A 23,817-nucleotide genomic window follows, 5' to 3' on the forward strand; every position below is an offset into this window, starting at 1 on the left:
GCCGTCAATTCGCACGCTTCACAATTTATCCCGTGCTACGTTGGTGATGAGTACAGTGACCATATCATGAAAGCGAGAATAACAAAGCGGTTCTCTCTCTCTCTCTCTCTCTCTCTCTCTCTCTCTCTCTCTCTTCTCTCATTATTTTTCTCTCTCTTTCTCTACTCGGATTTTACAATACTCTCGTTATTCTGCAGTCTTCCATCCTCAGTTCCAAGTACTTTTATGTACGTGTGTACAGTATGGCGCTGTCGTTTTGCATTTGAATGTGCGACGTAATAATTAGGTCCCATATATATACGTATATATGTATATATGTATATATGTATAAGTAATAAATCAAAAATATGCCTCGCTACAATCAAGTGAGAGAAAAGGGATGCACAATGAGTATGCGAGGTGGCCTGAGAACTTCAGCCGAGCAGTGTGTGTCGTATTACTTTCACGTTATTATTGCTCTGAGATTCGAGAGAATTTTTGCCTTGAGTTTTGCTAATAGTCTCACGACTGTTATTTAGGCGGATATTCTGCACCTCCGTGTCCTTTATTTATTTACTTTTTGACAGTTAGTTGATCTCGAGAAATCCAGGAGGCGATATGTTATATTCTCATTATATGAATATAGAACGACTAACTCTGTGTAAGGACAGTGACGAAAGTAATTTCTACGTAGAATTCAGCTAAGAAAAGGGTACGATCTGTCAAGCAAATATTTATGGGACGAACAAACAATACAGATAGACAAACGCGATACGCTTTGAGGATGAAAAATATGGTATGTAAGTAAGTGAATAAAGCTCTATATATATATGTATATATATATACGGAACAAAATGCAGAAGCTACGTATCCTGTGTCTTTCACTGATAATGGTCGCTGCTGGCTCATCGGATTTCGTAACTAACGTTATCACGCATATTAACGTCCTTATATCAATATGTATCTCTATGCATCATCGATATATAGAATTTCCAGAATTACATAGTCATTGTGCATCCTTAAAAAACAGAAACATCATTTTGCATGCAAACAATCGGTACAATTTACCAAACTATGTCAGTATGATATATATATATATGTATGTATGTATATATATATATTCAAGTATATATATTAAAATTTCAACACACTTAAATGTTTAAGATGCTAAAGCATGCACTGAGGGCCCACTGCAAAGCTACGATGTTTAATATGCTAGCACTCTCAGTCTGTACTTGTAGGATCGAATAACGAGACAGCATGAAATTGTCAAAAGTACTCTTTCTACTACTCGGTATAATGAGAATAAATCGACAAATGGATGTGTGTAATCATAAGTAAAAACTCAGAGAATGGAACAAACATGAGGAACAAAGAAAAAAAAAATAACGATGTGTATGTGGCGTAAAACTTGCAATTTTCATGGACCTTTTTTACGTATGTGTGAGAGATTACTCCGTTGAGATGTAGTTAGAGGTAAGATACATGCAATTATATGAAGAAAAAAAAAAATAAAACAATTAGACTTGGGTAACTCTCTCCTAGTGACTGCGGCGATTCACGACTTCTAAAACACACATTTCTCTTCTGAGTTAGTTTAACTTCAACACTTTCACTATCATTGAGACATTATCAACTATGCTCACGGAAATTTTTCACGGGGTAACAGTTTGTTAATGCCAATTAGGAAACAATCGTACGATACATCCCGATCGTCATCGTATATAGTAAAATAATCGGTTCGACAATCACAAGAATAAACGGTATATAAATACGTGTTACGAAAGAAAAAAGAAAAGAAAAAAAAAATAGGAAAAGAATTATTCGTGAACAGACGGTGATTCGTATTACAGTCGTACACGTGTTAACATGCTGTCAAATATATATACACATATATATGCATATATATATACTGACGTATCTCGCTAAAAGGTAGATTTGATCTGTCATGGAACTTACCGTTTGGAGAACTTCGACGATAATTTCGAGAAGAAGGACGGCCTCGCTAGAGGGCTAATTGCATTCGTGTCCTGCGTTTGTGTGTGACCCTGGAAACAGGATATTCATTTAAATCAGTCGCGACGGCGCGGCGAGGCGGCTGTCTTTCTCACACGTCTTTTAGCGCCTTTTCTTTCGTTACTTTCGTGCCTCTTTAGGCTCAGCCGGACTCACCTGAGTGTGATTTCGCTGTGCTCGGTTTTGGCCAGAATGGAACGTACTGCGACTCGGAACATTCCGTGGGAATGCCGGGGTAGTGGCTGTGGGCAGTCTATTGCTTGCGGATACACCCAAGCTAGCAACAAATAACGATTTCTGCTTTGGTAAAGACTGCAATCATGGCGAGACCGTGTGTGTGTGTGTGTGTGTGTATGTGTGTGTGTTCGTGTGTGTATGTGTGTAGATAATGCGTACAGGTCGATTTACATCGGCAGCTTTACTTTCAAAGTACTAGGCGGCGAACCGTGAGGAGTACGTCGGAGCGCGCGCACTACGATACATACTGTGTTACCCGGTTTGGTTTGAGTAAAGCTGGCGTCAAGATGCAGAAAGAACGAGTAGGTAAGTAGACAAGTTGTTATTGTTGTTTCAGTGCTGAATAATGCGTATTATTGGAGGTATTTCGTTGCAAAGAGTTCACCAACGCGCGCAAGCAATGTTCTCACAAAACGAAGCTTAGCGGTTAGAGCTAACGAAGCGAAATCGAGAAAGAGAAAGAGAGAGATAGATAGATAGATAGATAGAGACAGGGAAAATTAGCTTGTACCAATAAAAAGTCAGTAACAAGAGTCATCGTATGGATGAGAGTAATCTCTACCGTTTGATGTCAAATGCGCATGCATTAGTAACAGATTACTTCGAGAGCGCAATATTGTGTTTCTTTGTAATGTACGTTTTATAAATGCTACGACTGTAACGATAATAGAGGAGGGAGAGTTTCTCGCATGATCATGAATGGTGATAAGAAAGTAATTTTCTCGACGTGAAAACTGCACGATACGTCGGAACCTTGTGAATAATTGGACTATGTACAATTAAACTTAAACAGATGAAGTCCGATGATAATAATATCATTAGACAGGTTGTACTGATGGATCATATATCTCTTAAGTTCTACTTGCATGATAATAAGATAAACGAATGTTAAAAAGAAGATGTTATGTATATATATATATAAAATATAATCGTATAAAATATATATATAATATAATCGTTTATATATATATATATATAGCACCGGACGCTTATTCCTGTGCGGAATCAGTGGCCGAATTGGCGTATGTGTTTTCCTTCAACAAAAGCATTGACATTACGACGATATATACAGCCAGGTAAGATGTGTATCGTCACAATGCTCAGCATGTTAACAGCTCACCAATCGATTGAGAGTCAAGTTTCTTTTGCGTTTAATGAAAAGTCCCTTAAAAGTAGCCAGGTGAGTGAAGTGTGAGCATGTCAGGATCATTTATACATGAGTCATAATGGAGCATGTCATTTCAGCAGTGCCGTAATCGGACCTGAATGATTCGTCATGTAAATAAAGAGGGATGCCCGGAAGCTGTGATGCAATTAAGTAGAAATCTAGCAGAGCTTAAATCATGCAAATAAAAAAAAAGGAGATATATATATATATATATATAGAGAGAGAGAGAAGAGAAAAAAGGAAATAAAAAATGAAGAGAATGACCAGAAACTATCCTAGAGGAACCTATATGTCGACGATTCACAATAATTTCTCACAGAGTATTCGAAGAGAGACAGATGTTGTACTGTCAAGAGCTCGAGAGATGACAGAAGTTCCTCTCGTCGCTCCGTTCCGACAGGTGTCTGTTCGCAAAAGACTAGTCGATAACACCTAAGTTACCCTAAGAGAGTTAGTGGCCTGAGAAAGAGGTAACCAAAACGCAAAGAACAAATGTATCCGAAATATTTAAAACAGATACAGGATGCAGGTATCTTTTCGTTTCTTTCTTTTTTTTCGTTTCTTTTTTCTTTCTTTTTGTATAGGCATTGGGGGCCTGTACCTCTGCCTAAGGGGGTCAGCAGTGGCGAGTAAGGAGTTGTTGCGTGGTTGAGGGTCCAGTAGTGAATGGTCGCTGGGGGGTACGCCACTTGAGGAACGGTGACCTGCGCTGATGCTCGCAGACTTCGTGTGACCCCGCGTTGGTCTAGTGCCCTCGCCCAGGCTGTGCATAAAACTAATCAGCAAGTTGCCGGGCCCTATCTTCCGCAAGTTTAATCCTACTTTCTCCCCCTTTCGTTTTCCCTCTTCAATTCTCCCCCCACCCTTTTTTTTTAAACAAAGAAAGCGAAAACTTCTCGAGGCCGTATATGTATAGAAGCTCTAACAGGGCCGGATGTCGGATTCGCAAGGCTTGAGACGAATATGATATCAATGACAGGCTTAATTCGTGTAGACGCGAAGATAAAGAGAATCTCGTCGGAAGTTTCCTTCCCTGGCTCGCGCGTATCGAAGCTTGGCAATGCTGCTTTTACTCTCTCTCTCTCGCACGTTGTACATTACGAAAATTAAGAAGAAAAAAAAAAAGAAATAAATAATCTCAGGAGATTCGCGCGTATACGTGTACGTTAAACATGATCGCGGAGATATGCATTTCGGTACAACAGAAACTCTCGTTAAAGGGAGGTGTTTCACAAGGACATCGCCGGGGGATGGGGAGAGGAAAATGATATAATACTAACTGCGGCTAACGTAATTTCGCGAGACACTTGAATGGTAAGAGAAACAGAATGCGATGTTACAACGTATGGATGAAAAAACAAATGTATGATGATGTTAATGAATGTGTCTAAACACCTTCTCGACTAGATCTATTATTTCGAGATAACAGAGTAATATATAATATATATATGTAAATGTGACTGTGGTCTGATATCGTTTTCAGCAAGCGTCTGTACACGTATAAAAACGTTAAAATCAGACTGTCCGTTCGATACATCTGTCAAGCCATAAAGAAAGTGATTCGCAATGAACGATTGGCAGGCAGCAGCCAAAACATGCTAAGAGCGATGCAACAAACAAATAAACTCCCCGGAGCTTTTAATGACAGACTTTGTTATTATTCACTCGAAACTGCGAGACTGTTTCTCGAGTCGGTTTAGTGTACTTAACACACACAAGTAATCAGTTGTCTACCAGTTAGTGAAAGTAAAAGTGTTAAGTTCGGCGGAAACTGTAGAAATGCCGTCAAACGAGAGATGCACTAATCTTATTATATTATCGTATCGTTCACGGATAATGAGATACTGGACTTTGATCAATCGGGAGATTGATCGCTCAAATTACGAATCGAGTAACAATAAGTGGAATAATTTCATCGGTCGGGTCAACAGTGAAACCGAATGCGTCCAATATCCCACGTGTCTAGTATCTATCGAGAAGTGAGAATGCACAGAATATAACGTCAGAGAGGAGAGTCTCCAACCGAGAGAATCTCGGGTTAGCGTTGCGAACGTTTCTTTCTATTGCTTTTTTTTTGTTCCTCTTTCTTTCTCCACGTAACCCGCATTTCGTGAGTTATATTCATAACATATACATATGTTTGACTTGATTTATATTCTCTCTCGTGAATATAGATCGCGTATTTCGTTTAAGTATAATTGGATACCACTATACCTGGGTACTTCGTTGGTTCGTTCGGTTGATGAAGATGACGTTTTCGCTTGATCATAGGAGATGGTACTACGCCGACCAACAGAACCAGGAGCAGGTGAGGTGAGAGGCCGACCACCACCTACCCCTGCGTTCATAGTGTTGCTCTTGCCTACCCTTGCTTTACCACCAGGACTTGTACCCACGCCTAGAATGAACATCGTCACTGCAAGCCTCATTAGATGTGGTTCAACACAAAACAAAGCGAAACATACTTTAAACTATAACAAACATCGGAAACGATCATTGAGAAAGGGTTCTGAGCCGCCAAAACCGTCTGACCTGTTTCTGTATCGGAGGGAAAAAGAAATGATCAAAAAGTTCCAGAGAGCAAGATAACATCAAGTCGAAACTATCTCTTGCACACGCAAACATATCACAGACGGCCACAAACGACGTAAACGCCGTACTTTATATGGATACATATATTATATATAAATATATAGTATGCAGTAAAATAACGGCAATATACGATAGTGTTTCCTTCCTTGCAGACATACACGAGAAACAGGCACGGACGATTCGAGATCAAAACTGTGTAAGGCTAGAACTTCCGATAACAATCACGACTGTATTCACAGAAATGACTACTGCAAAGACAAAAAAAAAACATACGCAGAATAAAATAACGTAACATCGGATCTGTGTCTCGTAAAAACATTGAGTAAGGTTTGTAAATTAACAAATCGGGACGAATTCAGAGCTATTGGACTCGCTGCGACCTTATCCAAAGCAACCTCATCCAGAGAAGCGCCGAAGCGCCACGAAAACAGCCACGCGACAAGTAAGTCAAGTAAGATCCGTTAACAGAGGGGGGGGGGGGGGTGATTTCCGTCGGGGGATAAGNCAAAATCAACTCACTGGTATCTAATTGCCCGGGACTGTTTTTAGGTGCAGAGGGTCGGCTTGCCGAGACACGGGCGCTGTTCTCCTTGATTGTGGCCGCGTCCACGGTGTTTTGCCGTTTGAAATTGCTACCGCCGCTGCCGGTCACAGTGCCGCCACCGGTCACCACGGTCGCGTGATTGTGATTCGTTGCATTACCCGGACTGGGTGCGCCTCCTAATGAGGAAAGATAACAAGCGTGATAAAACCCTCCCCGTCTTCGAGACGCAACGCGCGCGCTCGGTATTAATAGACACGTCACAATATACGATCCTGATTTTTGTTGCCGTTCCAACGTCCGTCACAACATACGACACTTCTATTAAGGCATAGAAATATTTCAACGACGCAGTGCGCGTTTACTACACTCTAACTAATCGTAGTTACGGTCTCCAGTCGACGGGCAACCGATACAAAAATCGTAGGACAGTTTCTCAATTTCTCAGTCACGTTACAGGAAGGTACCACATGTGCGTGTGTCTTACCCGGAGGAGTTTTTGGTAAGTGTCTCCTTATCCACGTCCGTCGTCTGACAGTTAAAGATTCAAAGTGCCGCAGCGCATTAAGAGTTACAGTTCGAAAGACGACGTTTAACACTTACGAAGAGTCTCACCACCGGACGAGGCCCGCCTACTGGGTTTTGGATTGCTAGCAGAAATACTTCTGTGAACACCTCTGTGCGATGGACTTTGTACCGCGCCGCCTGTCCCTCCGCTGCTTCCTCCACCACCACCCGAGCCGACTTGAGGCGGAATGTTGCGCAGCGACAGCGAGCTACCCGACCGTGACCCGTCGCTTTCGGGCTGTAGAGCAAATAAAAAAGATGTAGAGAGGAGAAGGATTTTTAGTAGTACGTCGGTTCTGAATGCGATCTTGACCCCATTTTCCTTACGGCCGAAAAGCAACGATAATAAGGTTGCCCGAGCGGAATCTAACGGCGCGTTACGCGCGGTGTTTATGCCGTATCATCTAACCGCTGTGAATTCTATACTGGAATATGCTAGGTGCCGTATTAAGAGGGCGGGGTACGTCGAGGTAAAGAATAGGTAGCACAAGAAATACCGTTTCCTTCTCTGTCTAATGATTTCTGGCTCGTCAGCGATACTCTACGATCTTTTCTACAGACATCCGAACGTACTAATTTACCTGTGAAAAGTGATGTTCGAAGTTCACAGTGTTCATAGTTTTTACTAGTTTTACGGCGCCTTAACACTTTTTGCTTATCCTGCTCTTTTCCAGCAATATTATAATTTTATCGATTACGGGGGGTTACGAACGTGATACTTTGAATGAACCGATATTTTCAACTGGAACGAGTACGACGTTAGAAAAAGGATACAGATGTTATTTTTCTATTTCATTTCGCTCGTCTTTTAGCACCTTGGTTACATATTTGTTAGTTCGACTAATATCTTTGTATCACGTATGCATATCGCAGGTTTATCTTAGATTTGGTCCAACGCTCGGAAAGCTCTTCGATATCCAGAATGCGTTTCGTAGACGTGCGACTGCACAGTCGCTCTCGAATAACGAAAGGGTTAAGACGGTGGTATCGGCGCATACTTACGTCTGTCGTTTTCCTGCCCAGGAGCAGATACGTGGCGAACACATCGTCATACTTGGCTTGTCCTAAGGAGTCTTCTATTTCGCTCCGAGTGTATCCCAGACTGGCTAGGGCCTCTGAAACGGAAACGCGTTGCGGCATAGTCATATCTACTTGGAACGATCTTTTCTTTCCACACTCACAAGCGTTGGAAATTAAGCAGAATAATGCAAAACCAAAAGTGAAACCAGCCTCGCTAACGTATCGCTATAACAGATACGGTCTCAGTACTTTGTAATACATTTGCCATTCTTAATGAGCTAATCGAACTTATCGTCTCTATGACGTACACGTTCCGCACACCGTTCGGCACTCATTAGAGGTAAGTCGGTTTTAGTACGGTTTTAAATATTAGCACTGGTTAATGACTTCACTCTTCCGTCCCGAGAATATCCTCTCATGCAATAATTCCAAAGCGGGTCCACAGATGTGTCCAGATACGTAGATGTATAAATATATCAGACGAACGAAATGAGATATCGGGAAATAAGCTATATCGGTGCTTCCACGCTGTGCGTAAAATTGTGTGCACAAGTTACAAGTCTCTTACTCGAATACGATTTAGTAAAACGCCGATCATGCGTGTCGCAACAGATCCCGTACTTGCTTCCTGATAGAAAGCTACCGCACAGTGCGTATTACTAAATAATATCTGGCAAGGCTGTCTGATATATTTAATAGTATTAATTTTAGTGATTAAATACATTGCGCAATTCCTCGACTACCAGGAAACACCCGACCATGAACATCCTTTACACAGAATATCTGTGCTGAAGTGTACATTAAAATGTACGATCGCTCGAAGTCTCGCGATGTTACGCACCTACGCTTACCGAGGCCCGGCAGAAACTTGACTTACGGAACGCAGAATGTTCATGACAGATGTCACACATTATTAAACATAAAAACGGTAAGTAGTAAGTGTTATGTACATACTGGCAGACTCACCTATCCTCTTGTGATCTCTATAATCAGGTTCAGGTTCTAAGTACGGTTTTAATTCGTCATCCTCATATCCCATGTTCATCCATTTGTCTTTCATTATGTTCTGCGGCAATAAAGATCGTTAAGTTGCTGCTTAAACGCGACATTTGAGCGCGGCTAAAGAAATTTCGCCCGCTCCACGTGTGGATAGATAAAGGCGTCGATGTGACACCGTCGTGGTGAGATGAACAGAATCAAAATCAAATTAAATCAATGACGAAGAGATCTCGTTTAAGGGGGAAAGCATAATTCAAACGCGACGATCCATCAGGCCACTTACCTCTAATGAGGCTCTCTTCGTCGGGTTGAGCACCAAGAATTTCTTGAGAAGATTTTCACAGTCGGTGGACATATAAAACGGGATCCTATATTTCCCTCTTAATACTCTCTCCCTCAATTCCCTCAACGTCGAACCATCGAAAGGCAGTGAGCCGGATACCAAGGTGTACAGGATTACACCCAACGACCAAACATCCACTTCCGGACCGTCGTACTTCTTTCCTGCGAACGAGAAGGTCGGAAAAGTGCGCGCGTGATCGTGTAAGGAATTCGAGCCTCGTAATCGGCGCTCTCGCGATCTCGTCTCGTCTCACGGCGAGAATGTACCTTGAAAGAGTTCCGGCGCAGCGTAAGGTGGCGAGCCGCAAAAGGTGTCTAGTTTGTTACCGGGCGTGAATTCATTGCTAAAACCGAAATCGGCGATCTTGATGTTCATTTCACTGTCGAGCAACAAGTTCTCGGCTTTTAAGTCCCTGTGGATGATCTTCTTTTGATGGCAGTATTGCACAGCAGAAACGATCTGCCTGAACTTCGCCCTCGCCTCCTTCTCCTTCATCCGTCCGTGGAGGACCAGGTAGTCGAAGACCTCCCCGCCGCTGGCATACTCCATTACCAGGTACAGTGTCTTTTCAGTCTCGATTACTTGGAACAACTTGACTATGTTCGGATGGTCGAGCATCTTCATTATCCTGACTTCACGGAACAGCTGTAATCAATCAGGCGTGTCGGTATATGCGTCACGGACGGCTCACGTGTGCGAAACGTGCGCGCGCGAGCTCGTCTAATCGATAAAGTTTTTCCCAAATCAAATTATGACTACGCGACTTGTGACGCATAAGCGATGACGGTATTTTCTTCTATGAAAATATATTAGCCGGTAAACGTAAGAGATGAGTCGAATTTAATCTATGTAATTAAGGTAGTTGGCAGACCGTAAATTCATTTTCTTGGGAGTCTCTCGAAATTTTTACAGCATGTTCATCGAAACACGCACGTCTGGAATAAGAAAAAGACTGACCACGCTAAAACCGCGATAACTGAAATCAAATTTAGCCCTATTTACATGTATCACAGATACGAAAACGGCTTCCGATATTACGTTTTTAATTCTAGCAACTACTCTTACGGGTTTTAATGAAACACGAGGAGACGATAAATGAGACTTGGAGAAATATTATTGAAAAATTACAAGATCGTTGATCATCCAGTTTTCCAGAAATTGACGTGCAAAGAACATATTGGTTGAAAAGTAATCGCCAATCGCGATTTAATCTGCGACCGCCGATAGTGTGATTTGGCCTTGACATAGACAGAGTCCCAGTCGACAATATATTATATGTTAAAGCGGGGAAAACGATTATTTTTTTACAACTTTTTAAACATTACATAATGTTTGATTAAATTCTCTTGCTATAATGTCAAAGCTATATATCATAAATCATGCTTAATAACATTTAGCATAATCGTTTAGCATAAATATAGATCTGTCGAGTTTCTTCATGTTGTATTAACTACTACTTTCTTAATAGCGTCGTCATGGACCAACTAGACCTTAAGACGGTAGTTACGCGCCCTCGTATGTTCTAACTTCTTGACAAACTACGGACGCACGATGCGTCCAATAATAAAGTTGCAGTTTTCTACTCCTGCCATTTCATCGAGAAAATTTGACCAAGGAGGAGAATAATAAAAATATGGTGTTGCGAGTATTACCTTTTGAAGGCTACCGGGATTCAACTGAGTCTTATCGATGATCTTGATGGCTACCTCCTTCCCAGTGGGCACGTGCTTAGCAAGTTTCACCTTGGCAAAGTTCCCCTTGCCGATGGTTTTCAGTAATTTGTACTTGCCGATATGAGGTTCCTCGGAAGTCCGGCTCCTCGACGAAAGCCGACTCCCGCTACTCGACACCCCTACGCCATCCCCCGTCTGCAAACAAGCGAAAACACGCGGAGTTAGGGCTGGCTCCGTTGAACTGTCAATTGGGCGCAAGTATATCCCGCGAAACGTTGCTCCATATATCGCGAGACGCAGCGAGTTCTTTCCGCGCTGTACACGGCGGCGCATCGTGACGTTGCGTACGATAAACAATTGGAAATGAACGAATCAATAATCAGTCAATAATGAGTAATCTCGGAACGCAGGGTGGGAATATTCGGCCAAGAGCAAAATTGAATTGAAATTTCTCGCTCGTGCCGGACGTGCGTTCGAGAATTCGCTCGCGCGCCGACGATGATATCGCATTACGCAATCGTACGTAAAGCCGATCGAATTTTCGATCCCGAGGCCCGTAACTTTCGCGGATGATTCTCGACGTCTCTCTCGCGCATCATCACGCGTCCTGGCTTATTTCGAGAAACGGGAGAAGTCGCGGCGCGCGCGAACTCGCGTCGTAAATAGCCAACTATTTCAGAAACTTAGGTCGCCTCTCGCCGCGAGCACGCGGCGTTTAAAGCTGCGGAATGGGGCAAGAGAAATACGGGGCAAATGCTCGTTAAAGCGGCGCGCATTCCTCGAGAAGCGCATCGCGTACGAAGAATCGCGAATCTCTTTCTCACTCTCTCTCTCCCTATCTCTCTATCCTTCTCTCTTTCTCGACTCCCTGCTTGCCCTCTCGTTCGCGCAACGCATCTCGCGTTTATTTACGCGTTTACGTACCACGTACGTACATCACACGCGTTCCGCACTTGACACTCCCATGGACGGCCATTGTCAATGGAATTAATTAAAGCTCGTTAAAGTGTACCAGATACAGATTGTTCTCAACGGAACACGCCGGACTTTCTCTCTCTTTCTCTCTCTCTTTCGCATTAGCCGCAAGGACAACAGCTGTGGCATACCACGCGTCCGCCGGCATCGAGCGCGCGATATACTTCTCTCATTGCCGTCATTTCTAACGAAGAAGGTAAAATCGATGCACGACGGACGTATCTAACGAGCCCCGGGATGTTCGGGCACTCGATAAAACGGAAAGGCGCTTTTGCACTATAAGAGACACTTCGGGCCGCTTCGAAGGAAGAACCGTTCCACGTGCACGTGATCGTCACACACTGCGTAGGTTGTTTCCATTATTTGCAAGTATCATTCTTCAAAATTATGTTACTTTCGAGAGAATTCCGGACCGAAAATGTTTAATCTAAAACGTACGATCTCACGGTTGGTTTTCGTGAATTTTTACTTTTCTGATTGCTTTTATATCGACTGTTAATAATAATAAGAAAACAACACACAGAGTTAGAGAAAGAAAGCGAGAAAGAAAGAGAGAGAGAGAGAGAGAGAAAGCCTTGATGATTAATTCCCGTAGGATCGCATTACCCGCAGAAGGCCACGCGTGACCATCTTCCGCGAGTTGGCGGCCGCAACCTTGGAGGCCGCCAGTTTGACTGCTCTCTTCGTCCGTCAGCCACAGTAAAACAATCGATGACGAATGATCGACGAGCACGGGATCCCAACGGGGCAGATCGCCCTCTCCGTCGGATGCGATCGCGCACTATCAACTTCGTTCGGCCGGTTGACAACGGCGGAACCGCGAGTTCGCGCGGCTAAGTTCACAACAACAAGGCGAAGACTGTGGAGGATCACGCGGATCACCCACGATCTCGTCACGTTCGATCTTCGCGTCGCACCACGGCGACCCTCTCCCGGTCGCGATCGTCGCGACTGTTGTCCTTATCCGGCGTTCCCGCGAACGACGAGAGCTTCACTCTCGGCCCATCGACGACCGGGCGTGTTTCCTCGCGAGCCGGGTGCTTCCTCGTGGCCGGTCGTTTTGAAAAGTCGACCGATGAGTCAACGTGCGGAGCGTCTCGCCGCGTTGGGTCATTTTACCGGGATATGTACGCGGTGTGTCGTGCGAAAAGCGCGACTAACGCTCCGACGGTGATCGCCGTGCATGCGTGGTCGCGCCTGGTCGCCGAGGAGAGGACACTTCCGATTTCCGTCGGAAGGATGAACGAACGTACGAGCTCCGCGTACAAGAACGCGTATCAGCTGCGGATCCTCGGATCCTCCCTCCCCCGGTTAAACTACTACGTTGGATTCTTTACAAAATATGGGAATGTGATTCTGCGAACGCGCCGATAAATCTCATTAGGCACTCTTTGTACTAGTATTGACGATTGAACCGATCGATCCCTCGGAGACGATGCTGCTCGTGGTGGCTCTCCTCTGTCCCTGGGGTTCGTCATGTTCAGGCGCCGGCCGAGGGGATCCGTTCGAGCATCTGGCACGAGTTACGACGACGCAGAGGTGCGCGGAGCTCGGCACTCGCCGGTGGATTCCCGATTCTCGCGGAATGGACGATCGTCCGCGAACACTCCCCGTCGAAGGCGCGCCACATGTACGTGACTCGTCCGGGCGATCGCCGCCGACTCTGGGTCAACGATAGCGAGGGAGGACGTCAGCACCAGCACCATCTCGCCGCGCGCCTAACATCGATCCGCCGATAGTTCCGCCGACGACGACTCATCGAAGCACAAGTCAATTAGCGACGCGCGCGTTACGAAGAGGCTCTCGCGGAACCGCCTGACCGAGGTGATCGAACCGTCGCTGGAAGCCGCTCGCGCGAGGAGAGAGCCCGGAATATCACCGAGCAGACCCGCGCCCCCCTCGACCGTCTGCTTCTGCCAAGGACAGGAACAACAATGTCGCCGTATGTGGTGGACACTTTTCTCGTTTCCGTGTCGTGCTGTACTCGTCCAACGACTCGCCGCCTCCTTCTCTTCGTCGTCCCCCGCGGGACTGACGGGAACAGGGATCGAGGACAACGATGACGACGACGAGGTCGGTCGGTCGGGGCGGTTGCTGCTCTGGTCGTCGTCGACGTCGACGACGACCGTGCGCGACTGCCTTCCCCCTTTCCGCCTGGGGACGAGCCGTCCGAGGGGGAGAGGGGGGAGAGAGAGACAGACCACAGTCGTGGGATGCGAGGGCAGAATCAATACACGGCGCCGCCGCCGTTCCCCCTGGTGGAAACGTGGAAGCGAACCACCCTTGAATGCCTGGCCTCGTCGCCTACCCTCTTTTCTCGCTGTCGCCGATCCGCGGGACGCATGCGTCACGGAAAGTGGGAACACACCGGCACACACGGGTCAGCTCGCTCCAACCCTTCCTCCCACGAGTGTGTGTGTGTGTGTCGTGAGCGACCGAGATAACAGAGAGAGTCTTGGGCTGGTCAGCTGATCGGACCGGATGTTGCGGAGCGCCGCGATCGATGGACGCGTTTCCGCGAGGAAAATGATATTCCCCCCTCCGCCCCCCTCCGGACTATACGAGGAAAATAAGGATTCGGATACGATGAGAGGAATACAGGAGGTATTAAATATAGAGGAACGAAGAATTAAATGTCGACATACACAGCGAAGAAATTCGTGCTACAAACGGTCCACTTTCTCCACTGGAATTTTCTGTCACCTCAACACGGGGAATGTGTGAGAAAGTATACAGATATAATGCTGAATTCGACGTATGTCAACAAGATGAACGTGCTCATTTAATTTAATTATATCTGTGTACTTTTCAATTCCCCGTGTAACGTGAAATTTCAATGGACCGTTTTTAATACAGAATGCTTTAAGGTGTGCGGATAAACATGCTACGCGATCCACAATAAAGGGACAGGGAATTAGGATTGGAAACACTGCCGAAATTCTACTCCTTATAACTTGTGTACTTAATAGAGTTTGGTAGTTGACCGAAAGTTAACGTTGAAAATGTCTAATGGTCATTAATATAATAAATGAAAGTCAGTTTGAGCGAATCGATAATTATCAAAAAAATGATAAAGGTGTTAATGAATGACGGTAGAGGTTTATTGGATAATAGTAAAAGTGGTGATCTCACTTTTAAACGTTCTTACATCTTAGTTCTTTCTCTATTCCTCTTATTGCTCGTATCAACCCCTTGTTCCTTTTTCCTTTCATTGTGTCTGAGCCCTAAGTCTGTCGTCACGTTTCTCCTTGCGATCGTCGATGTCGCGAGAGCAACATAAGTGTGCGTTCTGTCGATACGTGATCGACTGGATCGCGAGATCAGCGTTTCCCAACAAAATGAGATGATTCCGGTGTCTGTTAGTTTGGGAAAGGATAATATTACGAGCATATTCGATTTCCCGTCCCCATATTGGCTCTGCGATATTGATACCAACGTTCTTGCACACGTCATTCGCGGAATATAAAGAGTGCGGCGCGCTGGATTCACCTTTGTCCTCCTATCCGTTTTGCAGGGGTAGGCGTTTCCTGGATCGACGACGGAGACGGAAGAGCTTTCGCTCCGTCAGCTGATCGAATCAATTGACGAACGCGAAAAAGATTGCCACCTTGCACTCCGGCGTGACGAAACTGATGAGTATAGTGAAAAAATGAGTTCGGTCGAATTTATCTGACAATGGACAACCGAATGCTTTTCGCCCGAAGGAAACAGAATTTCCGACTGTGAGAATCAGATTTGATTCGTGAGAACTAGTAATCCCCTTTCCTTCAATCAAATTCATTTTTAGTTGTACACTGCCTGTCGGTGAGCGCAATAGATTGAGTTCCACGAGTCGAAACCACAGTTTTGTTTATAATCGCATGAAAATGCTCGATATGTAAAGAATCACAAATAAAGAGTTAATTTATGGTCCCTATCTATAAATATGTATTTGTGTATAGTTATAAAAGAATAATTAGAAAGCAGAACTCGTGTGGAATACCTTTCTCCTCCGCGTCATTATGCTAATAATATCATCTTCATGTAAGATTAAGAGATACGCGTGAGACAAAAAAGAACACCTAGATAGATCTCGATCACAACGACAATTGGGACGGGTATTCGGTCATAAAACGTCGCGGAGGCGGCGTTGAGACGCGTTGTTTTTTTTCTCGTCCCGGGGAAGCGCTGATTCCTTTTTTTGTCGGGCACTTAAGACGGGATTCTCACGAGTGTTGGAGAACTTTTCTGAAGCGGGTTACAGAAGAGCGCGTCCGATCAGCTGATCAATCAGCCGAGAAAGCAATGACAAGAAACGAGAAGAGAAAGAGGAGGAGGAGCGGGAGGATGAGGGGAGTGGCGCGGACGAGCGCTCTACGTGAAAGGGAGATAAGAATAGATCTAAGAGTTGACGCAACTTCTCCGCGGAAAAAGAGATTGCGTACACGTGAGCTGGGGAATAAATCGCGGGGATCCATTCGAACGTGCCGTTGAATAAAAGAGAGCCACGGCGCCTCCCCCCCCCCTCCCAGCGGCCGATCATCCACCCGCGTTCGTTTCGTTCTTACACAACATTCCGCTTAATTATGAATTCATTATACCGGGTGTCGCATCAGCACGGCTTTGACGTTGGGTTATTTATGCATCTCGCTGCGAGTCGGGCGGATGAACGCACCTCGTGTCGCAAATAGAATTCACCATCAGCAGTTTTTTACCTCCGCCGTCATGAATAGGACATGAATAGGGACGGTATATGCTCGGTGACGCGCCGCATTAATTTTGACAGGAAGAGAGAAGAAGAAAACGATCGCGTTCGTCGCTACGCACCTCGACGGATTAATCGATATTTTCGGCAGACGCTAATTGTTATCGTCCGTTATCGCAAATAGTTGCCTTTTTTTATCGCGTGTGTGAGAGCATATCTTTCCGTTATAATTGGAAAATATCCACTTTAAAAGCGATCCGGGACGGCAACCGCTCCCGGATTCGCGGGATGTTTTTACAGACGGAACTGCTGATGCCGGATATTCCGCGGAGATTATGATTTATGCGTCTCCATAAAGCAGCGGCGGGAGCGAAAACGGGAAGTAGCGGAATACACGAACCGAAACAAAACCGGCTCTTCCGCTCGCGGGGTGCATGCGAAATTTGCTTTACGGCACCGTCGTGCTTTTTTTTACAAGGCTTCGCGACACACGGGCGTGAAACAAAGTCGCGTCATAGACACACCGCCGGCTTATCGGCTCTGCATGGCGTACGATATTAAAAGATTATATCTCCCGATGCTTTTTTTATCGCCGCCTGTAAAAGAGCGGCTCTGCCAACGGGAAAACTTCTCGTAATATTTCAATCTTCAATCTTTTTCACATCAATTACGCCGGATAAGTACGTCCCTCTTTCACGCGAAAAATGACAGAGAAATATAATATAATACTGCATCGTTGAGGGGAACAATAAAAAATATCTCATTAAAGCGGGAGAAATAATGTGCGTTTTGCGCGGAAAATGTGCGGAATATGCTTGTGTGGCTCGCAGATTTCTATGCTCGGCGGCATATTATGCTTGACAGGGTTCAATACTCTTACAACCGGTAAATACGTCGGTTTAATACGCCTACGTCCATTTTCGATTGCCTCCGCATATCCGGAGAGAATTGCGAGGAACCTACCGCGAGATATCTCAAGTTCGCGACACCTCGCACACCCGTGACGGGGATTAATCCGACGAGTTACGCGATCGTTAGGCGATACCGAGGTCCGAGTGGCGAACGCGGCCCGGCGGGGGGAAGCCATCCGGATTATTTCAGGCCGAACGGATGAGCCGCAGACTGCACCGGCGACGAGTCATACATGACGTAAGCGTGGAGGAGGTGCATCTACGCGCTGCCATTCGTTGCACTCGGCTCGTTAACTCGAGGGTGTTCGATACACGGCGCGTGATCGTAAAGTAGCGCGGCGAACGATCGTTTCGGACACGCTCGCGTTATCTCCATTGTGGGACGCGCGTTTGTCATCCACATGTATGGTACCTAAGTATCATAATTCGCCTAACACAGTCGTCGACGATAGTCGCGCAAATGACTGGGAAATGGTTAACGTTATCGTCGACGAAGCGTCTCTCTACTGTAATTTCAATTACAGTAATTTCAATTACCATGTATCATAATTACGATATAACCGTGGCGACACGACGGCGATTTCCTCGCGTAGCGAAATTCCTCGAGATCTCAGCACCGTGTTACGGAGACTCTTTCGGGATTGAGATTCCGATCCGGCCCGTTCGAATGATTCCCGATATAAATACAAGAGAAAATCGAGGGAATAATTCAAAGATTCCGATTGGAATCGATTCCGAGCAATTTAATAACAGGCGCCCTGGTCGAGATCCAGTTCCGACATTAAAAATGTAACTCCGTTTATTACCCTCTTAATCTAATACTCGGTCAACTCAACTTTGGCGATGACGGTCGCACGCATCCCAAACACGGGACAACAATGGGATTTCCAATTGATATCGCAGTGGGATAACCTATTTTGGAACAACTTTAGGTAATCGGAATTTATATTGTACACAGTCTGTCTAATGAGAGCGTGACCGGGCAAATTTCTGTTTAAAAATCGTTACATCGGAAACTTTTAAACGAGCAAGTAGAACTTTTCTCCTACGATGCATTATACAGAAAGGTCGCAGTCATTACTCGACTCGCGCTCGTAAACGACGTGTTTAACGGTAAGTACCGTGTACGGAAAAGATTCGAAGCTGTTTTTCTCTGGACGCGTCTGAAAGGATCGAAAATTTCACGGGAAGTGGCCAAGTTCGATGTAAGGTTTACCCCTATGAGCAAATTTCTTCTTTTCTTCCAAAAGTAGCTTCGAAGATGTCAGGCAATAATTGACAACAGCGATGATTGGACAACTTATTAATACAAAAACGTTATAGCACTGATTGAGTATATATATAATATTTTTATGTTTTTATAATCAATAGCTTAAAGTTACACCGGTCACGCCCTTATTAGACAGATTATATATGGAAAAATCTGAGTCTCTTTCTTTCCGAGATTCTCCTCACAATACAGTTAAAAATGACCGTATCGGCGAAACGGTCATCGATAAATCCACTTATCAGCTCCCCTGATAATGTTGCAATGATTATACGACTCGTTATAAGTATATACCTCTGTACGTATGTGTGTGTGTGTGTGTGAGTGTGTTATATGCGTATGTACCTCCTTATCGCTTGGAATACCCTTCTGCATGACGTCCGACAACGGCCTGAGTGGAATGGTCGCCGAGTTGTTCTGCTGTTGTTGTTGTTGTTGTTGTTGCTGATGATGCTGCAGCTGCAGGTGATGATGTCGCTGATCCTTCTTGGTGACGATCGGCCGTACGAAAGTGCGAGCTTGTTGTATCCTGGACTGACCCCTGAGGGGCATCTCCATCTCTTGTCCTCGCCGCGTGTCCGAGGCGGTCCTGGACAACTTGACGGCGGACTTCTTCGGCGCGATGCCGGCGTTCCCGGTGGAGTTCCGCGTCGCGTCCCCACGGTGCAGCGGCGAGGCCCTTCGTTGACGTTTCATTACGATTCGTCATGATAATTCTCCCCTCGTGTAGATTCGGTGTTTTCGGACGCGGTGTGTCGCGCGTTGTGTGCACACGGCGATTATGAATGAACGGGTGAGCGTGTGTGTGTGTGTGTGTGTACGTTTCCGTGTGGTGGACTCGAGTGTTTTGTGCGGTATCGCGCCGGGTGATAACGTGGTCCGATCGCTCGAGTGGTCTGGATGGATGATTTTCGTTTCGGCAGGGAGAGCGTTCGGAGGCGGACAGAACCGGCGAAAATACGACTGCGTGTCTTCGTGATTTTCAATGCCGAGTGTGTCTCGGTGCCTTCGAGTCTCACGTCGAGATTCTGTCGAGGCAGAATTTGGAAATAAAGCTAAGAGCGGAGACGCGTTATTAACCCACGCTGAAAAAAGGATTCGGTGATAAGTACTAAAATTCGGTGAATATTTGCCGATGAAATACTTGATTACCGCAACTACAAATCATACATAACAATATTATAATATTTGGCCTGAGGAATTAAATTATTTGATTGCAGTGATCGAATATTTGCTTGGCAAATACTCGTGAAATTTTCATACTCATTGCCGAATCCCATTTTCAGCGCACTTTGCGTACTGTCTGCAAATGTATCGGGTCGATTAAGAAATGAAACGAACTTCCGCGCGTCAATGCAACAATGATTCGCGCGAGGCCGTTTACTTTCCGACCGCTCGGAACTCGGAAGTCATCGGATACCCGGATATTTCCATTGACCAAGTGATTGCTCGCGGAGGGAAGAGACACGCGTAATACTCGTTCCGTTGTTCGGCGTACACCCGGTACACCTATCCAACGGAACATCTGTCCGTGTGACACGCTCCGCGCTCTCCCCCGAACTCTCTCCCGGCTGGGCGTGTAATGAATGGCGACGGACCGACGGAAATCACGGGATGAATCGGCCGGTTGCGACATTGCGTAAACTAAATGCCAATTGTATCGAAGAAAGGGACACGCGTGGGCGTAACGAACGGCCAATTGTGCGGATCAAGTGACCGGTGTGTCAAGGTGGTGGATTAGGCGGAGGTTGGACGATTGGTTTCCTCAATTATCATTAAGTATATAATTATCGCTCTGGAAATATGCCGGAGAGTTTATGTACCTATATGTGTATATATGTGTATGTGTGTACACGTGCAGGTTCTCACGGATATCGACCGATTGAAATGCCGCGACTCCGACTTCCCGAGTGGCGATTAGCGAAGATTGAAGAGACTCGCGTGGATCGGTATTAAATTCCGAGGTAACCCGGGCGTAAACCACTTCCGGAATCCCCATCGAGAGGCAAGTGAAATCATCCTCGAGACTCGTTTATCCGAAACTTTCGACTCCGCCGCACTCCCCGTTCGAGGAATTCGACGTCCGACGAGGACGATCGTCTCGCGAATCATCGCGGCTCGAAGAAGAATAATCCCCGGACGCGCGATTTCGCCCAATTCGCGAAGAGAGCCCGGAATTAGACACATGGCTAACGCGAAGGCGGTGTCGAGGATGTGTGTACGCGCGTGTGTAGGTGATGACTGACTGATGGAGAGACAGAATGCGTGTTTTACCCCTCGGCCTCGTCGTCGGTCACGTTCCGCAGCAGGTCCTCGTGTTCCCTGTATCTCAGCTGCACTTCCTGCCCGAAATCGGAGCTGTTCTCCAACTGACGCGTCCTCCCGGCGATCGTGCCCAGTTCGATGGCCATGACCTGCTGCTCCAGCCGCTGCAGCATGTCGGTGCTCTCGACGATCGTGCTCGTGCGCTGCTTCAGGATCAGATCGAGGCTGAGCGGCGTCTTCAGCTCCGTGGCCGGCTGTTCCCGCTGCTGGCCGAGCGGAAGCCCGACCGGTTGGACGATCTTCGAGTCGTTGAAGACCCTCAGCTTCTCCTCCAGACTGGCGTCCATGCCGCCGCTCTTCTCGGCGAACCGCCTCCCCGAAACGGGCGTATTATTGTACAACGGCCCGGCGATCATCTCCTTCGGCCTGATGGGACTCAGAGGAGCGCCCGCCCGTTTCTCCACCACCTGTAGACCCTTGTCATCCTCCACCAGCTCCCACTGCTTCAGGCTCTCCAGGGGCGTGTGCGGCGCCGATAATCGCTTCGGAGCGCCCGGGCTCTTCATTTCCGGCGTCGGCTGCCGGCTCACCGTTAACTGCCGCGCCTTCTCAGCCGTCGGCAGCAGCAGGAACTTCTTCCGTCCAGCAGGCTGCGGCCGGATCAGGCTCCTGCTGGCCTGCGACCGCACGAACGGGCTCTCTTGATCGTCCATGATCGAGGTGTCCCGCGGACTTGAGCTGCTCCTTCACTTTTTCCCTCTTTCTCTCTCGTTCTCTCTCTCTCTCTCTCTTACGTGGGCACGAAGACGAGGAGGACCGGCAGTCGCTGCTCTTCGGGTTCTCCTCGGTCGCGTCGCGCGACGATCGTTCGCAGATAACGCACCGAGCGCCGATAAGTCCTCAACATCGAATCAGCGGCCCGATCAGTCGACGACGACGATGACTCTGCTCGGGGGATTTAGTTTCTGTCAGGAAGAAGACGCGTGCGTTTTAAAAGCTGGCACACGCCGAGCGCGCGACGGCCGTCACTGAACACCGCGATCACACAAAGAGACAGAACCCAGAAAACCCCGGGAGAACGAGAACCCACGATCCGTGAGACGACCACGGCGAGTTCCCCTTGCTTCCCCACCCCCCGCGCACCTATACACACTCTCCCGCGGCACACAATCACACACGTATCGATAAGCGGCAAGCGGCACACACGTGTACAGGCATTTTTAGACTTCTTTTTTGTTTTCTTTCTTTGGCTGGAGAGACGGGGATATCAAGCTGGGTCGAACGCGACGACGCTGTCGACGCTGTTTCGCAATCGTGACGATGTGGGTAATAAAAGCGATAGATAGCGCAGGAAGGTGATCGCGCGATCAGACGACGACGACGACGGTCGGATGAAACACGGAGAATCGTAAACGCGTTCCCGTCCGTGTGATGTCCGTCAGATGTCGGTTACATAACGACGAGACCCTAACTGAGGGCGAATTGTCTCTCTCTCTCTCGCGCGCGTGAAGTCTCTCGAGCGGGCCGAACGTGGAGTTCGGAAAAGTCTCGCACTGCGTCTACTCGCCTTGAAAGTCCAGATATTAAAGAGAGCTATCTACTAATCTGATACACGTGAAGAGCGAGATGGCCTTCGAGACGGTGGAAGCGAGAGCGCGCGATTGCCGATTGTGCTTTTAGATTAAATACGATACGAAACTTGCGTTGTCTCGTACGTAACATTTTTTTCTTCTTCTATCCGCCGCGTTGGGACGAGCTTTCCGGGCGCGTCGGCGAATGCGCAAATGCGGTACAACATTGATTTATCGAGTCGCGCGAGATATCCCAAATCTTCGAGATTGGGAGTGAGAAAAAAGTATTTCACGCGCGGAATACCCAGTGTGTTTATCGAACGGGACGATCGAGAGCATGCCGAGATATCGAGCTGAGAGCTCGGCACGTCACAGCACGCGTGCTGATTTAAGTCGACGATAAGAACGCGTGTGCTTGTGAGAGTGTCCGCGAGTTCCCCGCGATTCGACGATCCGCGGCTTAACTCGGCAACGGCGCGGCGACAAACATTCCATCAGTGGTTCGACGTTCGCAGACTCGCGAGGACGCTCCGTTGAGTACTTCGTGAATACGCAGAAGGTGGACGCGATGTGTGATAAAATTCCATCCTAGTCGTAACGCGTAATTCGTGTTGCGTCATCGGACGGTGGTCATTTCTTACTACTCCGAACCGTCGAGGAAAATCTTATCACGTGTCCGATCGACCGGACGAGATCGTAAACGGTCGAACGGTCCGTGAATTTTTACGGTCAAAACGGACGGGACAGATCCGTCCGCTCGTTCGTCGGTTCCACGTTCGAAATGAAACAGCCGGGCGGAAATTTGCTCCGAGATCGAATCGAGACGAAGTCCAGAAGGGGTAGAGCGGCTCCCCTAAGCGGAATCCACGGACGATGTCAACGGGAGGGTCGGGGAAATGCTCGTCCAATGGGAAATTGAACCAGCCATTTCGAGTGTATGTTTCGGCGAAAAGCCGGCGATTTGGAGACTCGCCGGCCAGACGGCTTAATAGCCGACGACGATAAATCG

The 23,817-nt window shown here is 46.8% G+C and overlaps 1 protein-coding gene across 12 annotated transcripts in view; it reads right to left on the reverse strand.

Annotated features, from left to right (window-relative positions):
• Positions 1 to 23,817, reverse strand: part of LOC106745137 (serine/threonine-protein kinase MARK2-like) — a 104,787-nt gene that overhangs the window by 8,015 nt on the left and 72,955 nt on the right. For 6 of the 12 annotated variants that reach the window (XM_014620443.1, XM_014620442.1, XM_014620446.1 and 3 more), the window contains exons 2-14: positions 21,247 to 22,202; positions 19,318 to 19,651; positions 11,115 to 11,330; positions 9,729 to 10,107; positions 9,403 to 9,623; positions 9,075 to 9,186; positions 8,103 to 8,215; positions 7,137 to 7,338; positions 6,512 to 6,712; positions 5,615 to 5,816; positions 4,002 to 4,163; positions 2,152 to 2,272; positions 1,939 to 2,027 (exon numbers count right to left, since the gene is read on the reverse strand). In XM_014620443.1, the coding sequence (XP_014475929.1) occupies positions 1,939 to 2,027; positions 2,152 to 2,272; positions 4,002 to 4,163; positions 5,615 to 5,816; positions 6,512 to 6,712; positions 7,137 to 7,338; positions 8,103 to 8,215; positions 9,075 to 9,186; positions 9,403 to 9,623; positions 9,729 to 10,107; positions 11,115 to 11,330; positions 19,318 to 19,651; positions 21,247 to 21,950 (3,056 nt within the window). In that variant the 5' untranslated portion in view covers positions 21,951 to 22,202. The remainder of the gene's footprint in view (positions 1 to 1,938; positions 2,028 to 2,151; positions 2,273 to 4,001; positions 4,164 to 5,614; positions 5,817 to 6,511; positions 6,713 to 7,136; positions 7,339 to 8,102; positions 8,216 to 9,074; positions 9,187 to 9,402; positions 9,624 to 9,728; positions 10,108 to 11,114; positions 11,331 to 19,317; positions 19,652 to 21,246; positions 22,203 to 23,817) is intronic. The other 6 variants (XM_014620452.1, XM_014620450.1, XM_014620451.1 and 3 more) reach the window with 4 other exon arrangements.

Source organism: Dinoponera quadriceps, unplaced genomic scaffold (genome assembly GCF_001313825.1).
Source record: "Dinoponera quadriceps isolate SergipeBrazil2010 unplaced genomic scaffold, ASM131382v1 scaffold1425, whole genome shotgun sequence".
Lineage (NCBI taxonomy): Eukaryota > Metazoa > Arthropoda > Insecta > Hymenoptera > Formicidae > Dinoponera > Dinoponera quadriceps.